The following is a 13758-nucleotide window of genomic DNA, read 5'->3' as shown; positions in this document are numbered from 1 at the left end:
TCTGAGACTTAAACAATTGTTATTAACATCTGATTAAGGCTTCAAAAGTATTTTAAGCAGAACGTATTTTAAGCCTCCACAAAAGAGTAAATAAGGTTACGCAACGCCATCTATTCTCCTACAACTCAATTCCAATTGTAGTTTCTAAGATATTGATTTTTTCCTAGTCAAAGAACAAAACTAGGATTGATACCACTAAAATACCCAAATCCACTTTAAGGAAACCTGATTTATCGTATGTTATACACATTTTCTCCCCCCTTCTGCTCCCTCTGAAGAAAATCCCCCCAACTTCAACAAAAGCACGTGAGTTATTGTAAATGGAGTATCAAGGAGTATCTTGCCTCGGGGCCTTGTAAACCACTAACGGAATTTACAATCCCCCCCAAATTTATTTTGGAGTAAACTCGTTTAAAATGTCTTTTTATACCTCGACGGATTTGGCACTGTTTTTAGGTGAAAGTTGCGGAAAGCACATGTCAGCTGTGAGTTTGCGCAAATAATGGCGCCGCGCCGATTTTGAAGCTTTTGAATGTTTGCGAAAAAGTTTCCAGTTCGAAACCGACACGCGAAGTTGGCTTCGGCCTGTCGAGAGAACAGTTTACGGAAAAAACCGCTGAAAATTCCAGGTAAGTGTAAACATAATTCCTACGACTACGACACACACTTGTTTGTCATAATTCTGCCTAGTATGACACTCATTGTTTTATTACAGACAATTTAGTAATAATTATTAATATTTGTTAATTAAGTTATCTCCTATTGATTGGTTCTCTTGGATACTCGACAAGGAAAAAAGTAATCCCTTTGAAACGCTCATTTCCAATTTAGATTTGTTTTCCCCTCGGTTCTCTCATTTTTCGTAAAATATTTATACGCGACTAATTTGATTAAATTGCCTGTGCAGTAAAAAATTATTTGACTAATTGTTATATTAGTAAAAATGTCAATAATTACAAATGAAGTGAGAAGTTTTAATTATTAGAAAAACCTTTTTATAGTCAAAACTAGCAAGAAGTCCTCAAACAATGAAAGTTATCATTACGTATCACAAGCAAAAAGAGATCTAAAGCTTTAAAATACCTAAAAAAGAAAATCTCGGAATATCTGGCAGAAAGTTGACAATTTGGCACGGGTACCTGGCAAATAAATTTCATATTTACTTCCAGAGATCAGGATTATGCATGCCAGTGAATGTATGGTTGCCAGAATTTTAAGTAGCTGTTTTGGCCCCAATACTTACAGGGGATTTACAATATATCTTGTCGGTGATTATTAAAGCAAATTTGATTGGACCGCATAATGACTCAATATCCTGCCCGTAAACTTTCGAGAGAGTTTAATTTCCTGTCCGATTTTAATTAAGGAGAAGGAAATTATCGAGTAACTTCTGGACCCCGTCAGCTTGTACTATACATTCAATAAACCTCCTGCGCAAATTATTATTGAGGGAAGAAAAAAATCCCTTTATCTGGAAACCTAATCTTACGTGCCTGTTTTTGTCCTATTAAATTAGAGCACCCTTAAGGGCCCAACAGAAGGGTACGTCTCCATTGAAACAACTCAATTTCTGCGTTCAAGCCAGTTTCCTAATTGACCCTTTAAGGGGAACAATTTACACTAACCTTGGTCAGTTTAACACTACTGTAACTGTTATTGTATTTTGTTTTATTCACACATGATTTGGTGGTCAGTGGAATGTGTTTATGGAAAACACTGTATAGTATGAAATGTTATTAAAATTATAAGCAATATTACTGAAATTAATCAGTTATACCTGAATCCCACAAAACAATGTGGTTAAATATGAATGACTGTGTGTAACAATGGCTTTTATTAATTCTGACAAATGAGAGTCGTGGAATTTGCGTTCATTAATATTTCTTTTAGGAACGTCATAAAGGGACGATTTCTTCTCGCCCTTAACAATTAAAATTCCTCGGCATTAATGCAAATTACCGGAAGAGGTGGAGGGTTTAATGAGGGCTGAACTGGCTTCCTTTGATACGTTTTGAAGTTTTCAGTTGAGTTGTTGCCTCAATAATTTAGAAATTACTCCATTAAATGGATTTTACAGAATATTTAAACATGGAAAAAATTAAATACTCTATTGAACTAATTAGTGGCAAACCAAGAAATGTTAATGTTGTTACGGTCGAAATTTGCTTGACAAAAATATCTTTAAATACGAGGTTTTCTTTAATAGTTGTTAGTGATCGTATGCAAAATCAAGCTTTAATAACTGCAGTTCCAATATAACATTTTTATATTTTTACTTATAAAAAATTATGTCAGTGTCTACTAGCAAGAGAAGACCATCATCAGGATGATTTCAAACAATAGACTCAGTGTTTTGCCATTGAATTAAAGAAATATAAGTGGATTACCGTTCAAGCTCTTTTAGCCCTCCCCTCTCCTATCATTTGTGAAATCGGTACAATCAATCATAGCAGTAGCGCCGGTTTTTCCCACATAACATTAGCCGAGACGCTGCGCGACGTTCTCTATCAAAAACTTGTTTTTCCTCCTTTTATCTGCGACGATAAATCTCGCAACAAATGAAGCTACGGTTACTATATCCAAAATACTTTTGATCTTATTTATTAGATTCCGAAAGTTGTTGGTAAATTGGATCGGACTTCGCCATCGACTGCGGCGGGCAGTTTCAAGGAGAATGCAACGCCGCCCAGAATAGTCGAAATGAAACATGACAGTCGGAAGGGTTACGTTTGGAGTACTGTTGCAGCTGCTGTTGTGTTCTGGACTGCCACCTATTGTCAGAATAGGTAATTAATCTATGTATATTTATAAAGCTTTCAAGGATTTATGTATAAATGCTGCAGTCAGATTGAAATTCACTCATGTCTTAGATTAGTTCAAAAGATTTTCATTGGTATTTCCAGCATTCGGGTATAGAGAGCATTTTAAAAAACTATTTTTGTTTTTGTTAACAACATCGTCCCTAGTATTGCTTTGTGTCAGTGCAAGAAAATGTTTACGAGAGTATTCGGCAACATGGCATCAGTGTGTTTTTAAAGTTATCAAAGGATAGAAACATATTGGTTGACAATTGACAGTGACACTGACAATTAATTTCAGTTGTTTACCGATTTGACCAAAGACTCACAACAGTAAGATTAAGCTGGTAAAAAGCAAAAAACTTTCGGAAAAATTAAATCAGTGTCGTTATTGTTTTACTTGAATTGTGCATGCTGGTATTGGTAGTGATTCTGTACTGTGTGTGTGTTATTTTTCTTGATGGTAAACATGCAAAGTAAGGTAAGCAGCCACCAACCCTCTGTATGTCACATAACACATCTATCAGTCTCAAAATCAGCCGCTTTTCGCCCTCACTGTATTGTTTAGACATTTTCGGTTACCGAAAACATCAAAATATGAAAAGCACAAATACAACTCACACAAAATAATAACCTAATCGACAAATTTAAGTATAAATTATAGTATAGTTCCATCCTTCTTTATTTGTATTGAACAGAGAGAAATAGACGCACAATATTTAGTTGACATTCACCATTACCGACAGAACTAACTGTCACTGTCATTGTCAAGGGTGCCTACGATTTCGGTTTACCGTGTTGCGTATACAACTGGCAATTTTAGTGTTTTTCAAACTTTTAGGATAATAAACTTTAATAAATAATCTCATATCAACTGCACATAAATTCATGCAAAAATGGTCTTAAAAGTGACAACCTAAAAATTGTCATTTTAACTAAACCAGGACATGTTGATCCACGTAAACAACAAGGCTCAACAAGTAGTCCTAAACCAACTTACCCAGCTCGAGCGTTAATTGTATATGCAAATCTAAATGGATCCCCCCCACTTTGTAAATATTCATAGATTCTCGTCGTAGCAATAAAAATTTTAAGCTTCCAACTATATTGGCAAACTTTCCAAGACTCGGTGCACTTCCATTTTCCTTCGTAAAAGCTAAATGAACGGCCCGAGGGCTCACCTCAATGACGCTTTTGAAAAGGTGAAACTCCCTGTCTTTATGTGGATTGTTATGTTGCCGTGAAGCCCTACGGGCCTGCTTTAACCTATTTTTCTTGTGCGAGAACCTAAAAAAGTAAGGTTTTTGTGTTTGCAGGGGCGATTTTCACCGAAAACCAAAAGGGTGGAGCCCCCGAAGTGGCGTTTCGCTATGCGGTCTACAAAATTAACAGGGACAAGACGTTGTTGCCTCGAACTACTTTGGTCTACGACATACAATACGTGCCTGAAGATGATAGTTTTCATGCCAGCAAAAAGGGTAAGTTTACTAAACAGTTTTACTAAGGCTGCATTCGTTTTCAATCTCCATGGAGCGAGCAAAGCGTATTCGACGTCACGATGACGAAATTTGGCAAAACCATAATTTGACCAACTGTCAAATTACGTCATTGTGACGTCAAAAACGCTCTGCTCACTCCGTGGAGCGGGAAATCGAACGCGGCCTAAGTTGTGTAGGCTGGCATGTGTTAGGCATAATCGTTAAGGTGGGTTCGCATGTTTTTAGTTCTGCAGGTCACAAAAAAGTGACAAACCCCTCATTTGTTCGAGTGAACGTAATTGTTCCGGAAAGTGTTCTACCTCCCGGTTTTCGGTTGTTAATGAACTGAACCCTTTTCGTAGATTATTTCAGTTACCATACAGGCGAGAGTTATTAATTACACACGATAAAACCATGTAAACTTTCAAAAAAACTGAAATTTGAAGCTTGAAAAGTATTAATGAGATTTCGATTAAGGGCGATATACTGATAATTAGTCGATAGCGTCCCCTTCAGGATGGCAATTTTCTCGTAACGTTCCTTTTACGACGACCGGATTAACTGCATTTTAATGGGCTCTAATTAACTGATTATCAGTGAAGATGGCGGCTCGAAATCGTCTATATGTATTAATTTTCCAGGAAATTACTGAGAGAGGTTTTGATTAAATATTTTCAACGTTAAAACATTAACTAGTAGAGTTAAATTATCATAAAAGTTAGTAATGACACGGTCTTGCTGCATTTTTCAAATCTGCTGACAGCACAATAATCCTAAGGCACCTCACAAAGTAAATAACTTCCTAGCACGTGACCTGATTCCTTGACGATTTTTAGTCCGGGACATTTTTTTAAAAATCACCCTACTAATTCGATGATTCCTGGACGAGACAGCCACTCTAAAAAAAACCCAAGAGAAGGGGGGTCATGTATATGAAAAGCTTCAGACACCTTAAACAGTCCATTCTGATCTATCAAAATGATGGATTGACTCGCAAATCTGGACATGTACGCTTTTGTAAGCGATTAGCCAAAGTCGTTTGTAAAATGTCGGGGGATTGGTGTTCTTCATCGTTTTAGGGGGTAATAAACTGCAATTTTTTGAGCGCTAATTAGCAAAAAAAAAAATGTTGCCTATATACCACATATTTCCCCTGATAACCAGACTGTTAATTTTATCTCTATAAATCACTGCGTAATAAATGACCATAACGGAAGATTAATTGCTGTATTACAGTTTTTGGGGTGGTTTTCGCCCCAAGCAAAGAATAGCAGAAAAATATTAAAGTGTAAATTCGGTTACTGAAATGCAATGAAGCTAATTTGATAAGTAAAAAAATATAATAGAAAATTAAACAAAAATAAGTGGCAAAAGTAAAGTCAATTCTATTATGTGATTAAGACCATATTACAAAAAAGAGAGAAAACATGAATGCAAGAAGAAATGAGCAAGTTGCAAAACAAACAGAAAGTAATATTAAAAATACAACAAATAAAAATGGAAGAGATTAAAGGCAAACTAGTGTAGTTCAAAAAGGTTTTCATAAAAGCTAAAATATTATTTCAGTTTTCAGAGTGTTTTACTGTAAATTTTTGTATTTAGCTTGCAGTCAAGTAAGAAATGGGGTCTACGCAATATTCGGACCCTCAGACCCTTTATTAGGCTCACATATTCATTCCATATGCGACGCATTGGATATCCCCCACCTGGAAACTCGAGTAGACCTGGACAACGACTTCAGGGAATTTTCAATCAACCTTTACCCAGCCCAGAATCTTCTGAACAAGGCCTTTGAAGATGTCATGTCTTTTCTTAATTGGACCAGAGTTGCCATAATTTACGAGGAGGATTACGGTTCGTTTTTTGTTTGAATATCTCATATTTTTACTTCATAATTTATGCGGTTATGACGTTTAAACTATAGGGTTGATCAAATTACGGGAACTAGTTCGTTCGCCCCAAAACGCCAACTTGGAAATCCACCTGAGACAAGCGGATCCAGCCACTTACAGGACCGTACTGAAAGAGATCAAAAGCAAGGAAATCCAGAACATCGTCATCGACACGAAACCATCCAACATGCAGCGGTTTCTCAAAGGGGTAAGAACCTTATAGACCCGATAAATGACCCTTGTAAGCGGCTTAAACCTAGCGTAGAAAAGCCCTAGAAAGGGCTCGCCCTTATTGACTTCCCTTCTTTCAGATACTACAACTGCAAATGAACGACTACAAGTATCACTACTTTTTTACCACGTTCGACATTGAAACTTTCGATCTGGAGGATTTTAAGTACAATTTTGTCAATATGACCGCTTTTAGGGTTGTCGATATCGATCAGTTGTACGTTAAGGAGATTTTGAGGGATATGGCAAAGTTTCAGACCAATCAGGAGCTAACTCCTATTAATAGCACCTTTATACAGGTAAATTTTTTACAATTATACATAACTCAGTTTAACGGATGCTTTCTGGCAAATTTTTAAACGTTATACAGGGTGTTACATTTTATTTTTAAAACCACTGCTTAGCAATAGTTTTTACTGTAAGTTTCTGGTAAATCAAGCTGTATGTGACCACTTGGTAAAAGTATACAGGGTGTCAGACATTTACAACTTAAATTAGAAGGTTTAAAGTATTTTATTATGATGAAATCCACTAAACTGAAATTTTCCTCAGTGCGTCCCTGCATCTGATATTCTAGCATTTTTAGTAAACTTTTTGTGGATACTACAAAGTCATAAGTCTACTTTTACTTATAAAATCACGTTTTTTTCATTTACACAGTCATACTGTGTGTTTCTCTGCAACATTGGTCTGATGATGGCTTAAGCCAAAACCCATTTAAATTATAGTGGATTTTGTGGTTTGGTCTCCTTGTTTTTAAAAAATCAGACACAACCTACTAGAAAAAACAGGGCCGTACTGAATCAACTGTAACCTCAAAAATTACTTTACAACAGCCACAAACTGATAAACTGCAAACTTCCAGAACCGGACTTAAAATGTCAAACAACTTATGGAAAGTTAAAGATTTATTACCGTAAAGTTTAAAGCGGTTTTGCTTACCCTAAAATAAGTGTTTTTTTTTTTAACTTTGCAAGTGTTCAGGCTCTTTAGGTATTTGTAAAATAAATGGATCGTAGCCAAAAAAAAAAAACCTGTTTCCTGTAATATCTGCGGGCTTTATGTACGCCCGATTTGCCGTTAAATTTGTTGCTATAAATCCGAGTAAAAGCAGAAACGATACACAAAGCAATAAAATACGGCAATTCAAGGGAATTCTGTTTACTTTTATCTATCTATACAGTGGTAGGAACAGCGATTTGTTTTGTAATGTTGAGCAATTCATATCTTACACGTTTTTAAGTTAATTAAATTACAATAAAGCTTGAAATACATTTAAGGAATATTCAGAAGTTACAAAATCCAAAAGTTTCCACGTGGAAAAAGTTACCGAAACTTTTAACATTGAAACACTTTTAGGGCGTTCATAATTTAATGGATTCCACCTTTAAATTTATTATTAAATTTTATTTTCAACCCACGCAAATTGTTTTCTGGTTTAGGCTAAGTAACAATTCTTATTTGTATGTCAGAAAGAAATTTGAAATACTTATTTCAAAACATAAATAACCACTTTTTCCTTCATAAATTGCTTCCTCCAATTTAAAGTATGGTCGCTTTACCCACCCGGATAAACAACACATCCATAAACTTCCAAAACTCATTTGGACAAAGGCCAATTATCTGTGCTTTCCTAAAAAAAAAAAACATTCTTTCTCTGTTAATTCGCGTCGTTTTCAATCAGACAAAAATTACGGAACAACCGTATAAATTTTGCAGTGCAGCACCCTAAAAATTATGTATGGATAGCGGCGACTTTATTACTGGCACCCAGTCAAAAAGTTTACAACAAGAAAGTTAAATTAAAAAGTCCGGAATATGAAGGAAGTTTCTGCCTGTCTTATGCTAGAAACAATATTGGCAACGAGCCGAGACTGTGTCTGAATTTACTGCTGGACTAGGTTTTTGGGGTGTAACGTGTGTGTTTCTTAACGGCAAAATGCTCAATTTTTACTCAGAATATTGTATTGTTAAGGGAAAAATCAAAAAAGTTGATATCATCATATTTTCAGGCTGAAGCGGCCCTAATGTATGATTCAGTGTACGCTTTCGCCATTGGCATGCAAACCTTAGAACAGTCTCACACCCTAAAAATGTCGAACGTGTCCTGCGACAAAGAACAGCCCTGGGACGGTGGTTTGAGCCTGATAAATTATATTAATTCGGTAAGTGTACTATAAGGGCGATCCCGGTCCTGGAAAAAAAATAAACCGAAATCCATCACCAAACAAATGGAAAACCGTCTCGATTTCATCGATAAAAACATCCCCCAGATAATCAGATTTCGTTTATTGGATGACAGGTTTCGTAGAAAATTCCCGCAAAACACAATTAAAAGTTTTTTCTTCTTATGTGCGTTCTAAGTCCACTACCAGGACCGTGCAGGGTAAATTAATTGCTTGTGGCGTTCAAAAATTCCATTGGGACCACTTACTATATGTATAAATTAATTTAAGTCGTTTAAATTAATCCTACCCCTTTTACGGTGTGTTTTAATTTAATCCGGGCCTGGATTAATTATCAACGTACTAGGTGGGCGATTATATTACAGTGGGTAATAATTTGCATTTTGGGATTTATTAATAAAATTTAATTTCATAACTCAAGAGGATATGATTCTCATTAATACGTTAACTGACTTTTGGCTGTTACTATACAGGGTATACTAAATAACAACAATACACAAGTTTAAGGGAGAAAGTTTTTCTACAGTGAAACGCAACAGTTTACTGTGATTCAACCTGTCTAGTATTAAACGAAAAAAGTAGGTTTTCATCAAAGAAAGAGTGCCCGTCATGTACAGCAAAATTGTGAACTATTGGAATTTGTATTATTTATCTCACTAATCAACCCAAAGACCGAAATGTCCCCCAAAAGACCGAAAATGAGAATCTTACAGGTGGAATTCAAAGGATTAAGCGGTCCGGTCGAGTTTAAGGAGGGTAAAAGGATCAAGTTCAAACTTGACCTGCTCAAACTGAAACAACACTCTTTGGTCAAGGTGGGGGAATGGCATCCAGGAATGAACGTAAATATCACAGACAGGAACGCTTTTTTCGACCATGGAACTATGAATGTCACTTTGGTGGTTACCACCATTTTGGTAAGCAAACTAAGTGGTAGTAGAAAATGCATGTTGCTTTTGTCTGTCCAGTGAGGTTAGAAATATTCGTAATGTGGCCATCACTTTAAAGTGTCAAAATGACATTAGGAAACTCCATACGTCATGATGCACGCGGGCAAAAACTACACGGGAAACGTCCGTTTTTACGGGTTTTGCATTGACATTTTGGAACGTGTGTCAAAGGAAGTAGGGTTCGATTACCTTCTAGATTTGGTGCCGGACCGAAAATACGGCGCATGCGATCCGGAAACTGGATTATGGAATGGCATGGTTAGGGAGCTTATGTTGCATGTATGTGTTTTTTTCTGAAGCTTGTCGTACCTCTCTATTGCACTGTAGACTTGTAAATTGTGTATGTTAGTCGAGTTTTCTCTAAATTAGTTGTTTTTATAGAGAAAAAAATTACTGAAATAAAATTAGAAGCTTGAAAGCACTTTTTGTCGCAATCAAAATCTGCTCAATTTTTTAATAATAAACCCAGTCGCTAAAATGGAAAAATAATTAGATCGAGCGACCCTTTTCCCAATTGGCCGTTTTGTCGCTTCTAATTGAAGGGACGCAAAAATTACTTTATGAAAAGGTTGTAAATGAAGTCCTCGGAGAACGACCTTTTAAACTTCTATGAGGGTTGAAGTAGCGGCACAATATTAAACTTAGAACAAAACAGGAAAAAACCTTTTTTTTTACATTTTTACAATCTTATTTATGTCCACTGTAGTTCGCTAGATAATCAAAAAAATCGCTTGTAGGAACAGCCGTATGTAATGCTAAAAAGCTACCCTCACCCTCACGAACACGAGCTCTACGAAGGGTTCTGCATTGACCTGCTTAAAGAGCTGGCAACGATGGTAGGGTTCGAGTACCGCATTGAACTGGTACCGGACGGTAAATACGGTGCCATAGATTTAGAAACCGGCGAATGGAATGGGATTGTGAGACAACTCATGGATAAGGTACTTTTTTTACTCTTGAGCCGCGAAAAATACTTTTCTTACACGTAAACAAGCACTTTACTGACGTTTCCAGAAAGCAGACTTGGCAGTGGGATCGATGACCATCAATTACGCCCGAGAAAGCGTGATCGACTTTACTAAACCCTTCATGAACTTGGGGATCAGCATACTGTTTAAGGTAAAAGTGGGAGCATTCCAACATGGAATAATATTTTATTCGAACATATATTAGAGCACCTTTTACCTGGGTTAACACGTAAATTATGAGACGTTTTTATTCGGGTTTGTCGACGACTTATGCAAATTTACGATGTGCCAGAGTGGATTTTTCCAGCGTCGCTCTCCAAATGGTTCTAACGCGATTACGACAGTCATTTAAAGTGAAAAACACTTTTTTTTCTACATGCATTTGTTAAAAAGGTATTTTTACTTCCTTAGCTTTTAGAAATGAAAATTCTTGACAAAACAACGGAATGTAAACCTCTTTTTCAGTTTAAATGGAGTTTATTCAAAAATTCATCTTAATTTCAAAATTAAGTGTCTATACCAGTGAAGCTGAAAAATGTAAACCTCTAAGAGAGAGGGTGAGATAGAAATTTAAAGTTTTGAAGTGATTACCATCACAATATTCTTTCCTCTACCTCTATAAGTCTTCTAGGGCTGATTTCAGCTTCGAAAAGCTCTGAAATTCTCTGTAAAACTACTTATTCTTATGATTGTCATGTCCAACTATTAACACTCTTATTTTTCAAAAACAAACAAATAACGCCGTCCTGTTGAAAACGTTCACTTTCCGCACTAGTAAACTTAAAAAAACCTTTTTTTAATTCTGCCAAACCGTACATTAGGTGCCAACAGACAAAGAATCAGCATTTTTCACCTTCCTGGACCCGTTGGGTGTGAAAATATGGCTGGCCACTTTAGGAGCCTTCTTTATGGCCGGATTTACGATCTACGCCTTGGCTAAGTTTACGCCGTGCGAATGGGTGGATTTACAGCCGTGGAAAGTGGACAAAACCAAGAAGTTGGTGAATAAAATGAACATGTCCAACGCTTTTTGGTTTGTTGCCGGCACTTTGCTGAGGCAGGGCACTGGAGTTTCTCCCCAGGTATTTTGATTACCTGGTGGAGACTTAGCACTGAATTTGTTATTATTTAAAGAAGCAAAATTTGAACTTTAAGTTTGTAAATATATAAGTTTATTAAAAATAAAGATGAAACACAGGAACTTACATTACTAACCTAGTGTTCAGTATTTGTAGATCTAAGTGATACAACAGTAAAATCAATGATTAATTAAAAATTAGACTAATTTTCTTTAAGGTGCCTTCGAGCCCCCAAACCAGACTTTTCTCCTTCATGAACCCTTTGGCACCCGACATATGGATGTACGCTCTCTCGGCCTACGTTCTAGTCTCCATTACCATGTTCGTGGTGGCCAGGTTTTCGCCCTACGAATGGCACAGCCCCCATCCGTGCGACTTTGAAAATGAACAACTCAACAACCAATTTTCGTTGGCCAACTCGTTCTGGTTCACCATTGGCACTCTAATGCAACAAGGGTCTGACCTAAATCCCAAGGTATATTTTGGTTAAGGCACTCTTTGTTACTTTCATTTTCCGACCTCTGCTTCTGTAGTGTTATAGTATGTATATAAAGAAGCGCTTGTAGATTGTATAGTCTATCTGAACTGATTCTTCCCTCTTTAAGCTCTAGGGTGACCAAAACCAAAATATTCCTGAAGGTTTGCTTTCTTTATATACATACTTGATATACAGTCAGTGCTGGGTCTCCCCTCTTTTTGTACCCCTTTCCAAATCTGGATTAATTTGATTAAAGGCTACTTCCACAAGGATTGTAGGAGGGATCTGGTGGTTTTTCACTCTAATCATCATATCGTCCTACACAGCCAACTTGGCCGCCTTTCTCACTGTAGAAAGAATGATCACCCCGATAGAAAATGCTGAAGACCTGGCGGGGCAAACGGAAATCCCTTATGGTACCCTAGAAAGTGGCTCCACCATGACATTTTTCAGGGTAAGACCCCATTTAACCCTGCATCAGAACCACGGCTTTAAAGCAATAGTTAGGATTCAATGATCGAGACTTATAAGAAGATGTGGAGGTTCATGGAAAACCGCAAACCTTCAGTGTTTGTACCCACTTACGAGGAAGGAATCAAGAAGGTTTTGGAAGGAAACTACGCCTTCCTCATGGAGTCCACCATGCTGGATTACGTAGTGCAACGCGATTGTAATTTAACCCAAATTGGTGTGTATATCATCCCTTTAGTTTAAACTCAAAATGTCAAGGTTGTTTACAGGGGGATTACTGGACTCTAAAGGCTACGGAATCGCAACCCCAATGGGAAGCCCATGGAGAGACAAAATCTCCTTAGCCATTCTAGAGCTGCAGGAAAAAGGGGAGATCCAAATGCTTTATGACAAATGGTGAGAGTTTTTATTAAAAAGTAAACTTGATAGTATTAAAGAGTGGTCCAGGTGGAAAAATACTGGAGAAACCTGCACTAGAAACGACAAAGGAAAGGAGTCTAAGGCTAACAGTTTGGGGGTGGACAACATTGGAGGCGTTTTCGTTGTCCTGCTTTGCGGTCTGGCTTTTGCTGTTGTGATAGCAATCATGGAGTTCTGCTACAACTCTAAGAGAAACGCCATAGCTGAGAAGGTTTCTACATCTATTTACTCACAAAATCAAGTCTATTTAAAGAATTTAAATTACAGAGATCTCCGGTAACCCCTCAACAATCCATTTGCTCAGAAATGGGGGGAGAACTGTGCTTTGCGTTGCAATGTAGAGGGTCGAGACAGAGACCAGCGTTGAGGCGGCAATGCTCTAAGTGCCTTTCAGGTAATCTGGCCTCAATTTAACCACAATTTATAAAGTAAACTTTACCTCCTTTAAGGAGGGGTTACGTACGCAGCCTCAAGCCTGGATATCCCACCTTACCCTCCCCAACCCCCTGCCAGGGGTTGTCCTCAACATATACATTTTGTAAGTTCCAACAAGTAAAATTTCACATTTCCTTACAACAAATTTACAGAAAGAAGAAAGTCAGACCGAACAGCAAATCAAGACCCAGTAAATTTTAATATTGCTTAAGTAGTAGTAAGTTTTTACTGTGTACTCCATTTCAATGTATAAAATCTTTTTTTTTAAAACTGTGCCACACAGAAAACTGCAATAAATAAGTAATAATAACGATAATAGCATGATTTTTGCGAATTGCTTAAAACCACGTAGTGCGGGTCTTTAACTTTGAA

General features: G+C 37.0%; 1 protein-coding gene across 10 annotated transcripts; it reads left to right on the top strand.

Annotated features, from left to right (window-relative positions):
- Positions 1–481: 481 nt before the first annotated feature.
- On the top strand, positions 482–13710 carry LOC145732260 (glutamate receptor ionotropic, kainate 2-like). 10 transcript variants are annotated; one of them, XM_081984391.1, is made up of 20 exons: positions 482–629; positions 2608–2786; positions 4115–4276; positions 5879–6130; positions 6201–6376; positions 6480–6698; positions 8412–8564; positions 9299–9502; positions 9611–9814; positions 10273–10476; positions 10550–10654; positions 11325–11585; positions 11800–12057; positions 12317–12514; positions 12568–12748; positions 12801–12927; positions 12979–13162; positions 13219–13345; positions 13401–13489; positions 13539–13710. In XM_081984391.1, the coding sequence occupies exons 2-20, from the start codon at positions 2708–2710 to the stop codon at positions 13578–13580; spliced, it is 3225 nt and encodes a 1074-aa protein (XP_081840517.1). In that variant the 5' UTR covers positions 482–629; positions 2608–2707; the 3' UTR covers positions 13581–13710. The 10 variants fall into 10 exon arrangements, with proteins under 10 accessions (XP_081840517.1, XP_081840521.1, XP_081840526.1 ...); XM_081984395.1 differs by lacking the exon at positions 11325–11585 and having other exon boundaries at positions 13404–13489; XM_081984393.1 differs by lacking the exon at positions 9611–9814 and having other exon boundaries at positions 483–629.
- Positions 13711–13758: the final 48 nt, after the last annotated feature.

The sequence above is a fragment of the Ips typographus genome, linkage group LG7 (assembly GCF_016097725.1).
Source record: "Ips typographus isolate SLU linkage group LG7, UJ_Ityp_2.0, whole genome shotgun sequence".
Classification (NCBI taxonomy): Eukaryota; Metazoa; Arthropoda; class Insecta; order Coleoptera; family Curculionidae; genus Ips; species Ips typographus.
This window is presented reverse-complemented; position numbering and strand designations above follow the sequence as displayed.

What these genes read in the sequence shown, in the direction of transcription:
- LOC145732260 (XM_081984391.1), top strand. Translation starts at nt 2,708, where the DNA reads ATGACAGTCGGAAGGGTTACGTTTGGAGTACTGTTGCAGCTGCTGTTG. An exon ending in TTAATAGCACCTTTATACAG is followed by an intron (nt 6,699 to 8,411) that starts GTAAATTTTTTA and finishes TCATATTTTCAG; the next exon opens with GCTGAAGCGGCCCTAATGTA. An exon ending in GGTCTGACCTAAATCCCAAG is followed by an intron (nt 12,058 to 12,316) that starts GTATATTTTGGT and finishes ATTTGATTAAAG; the next exon opens with GCTACTTCCACAAGGATTGT.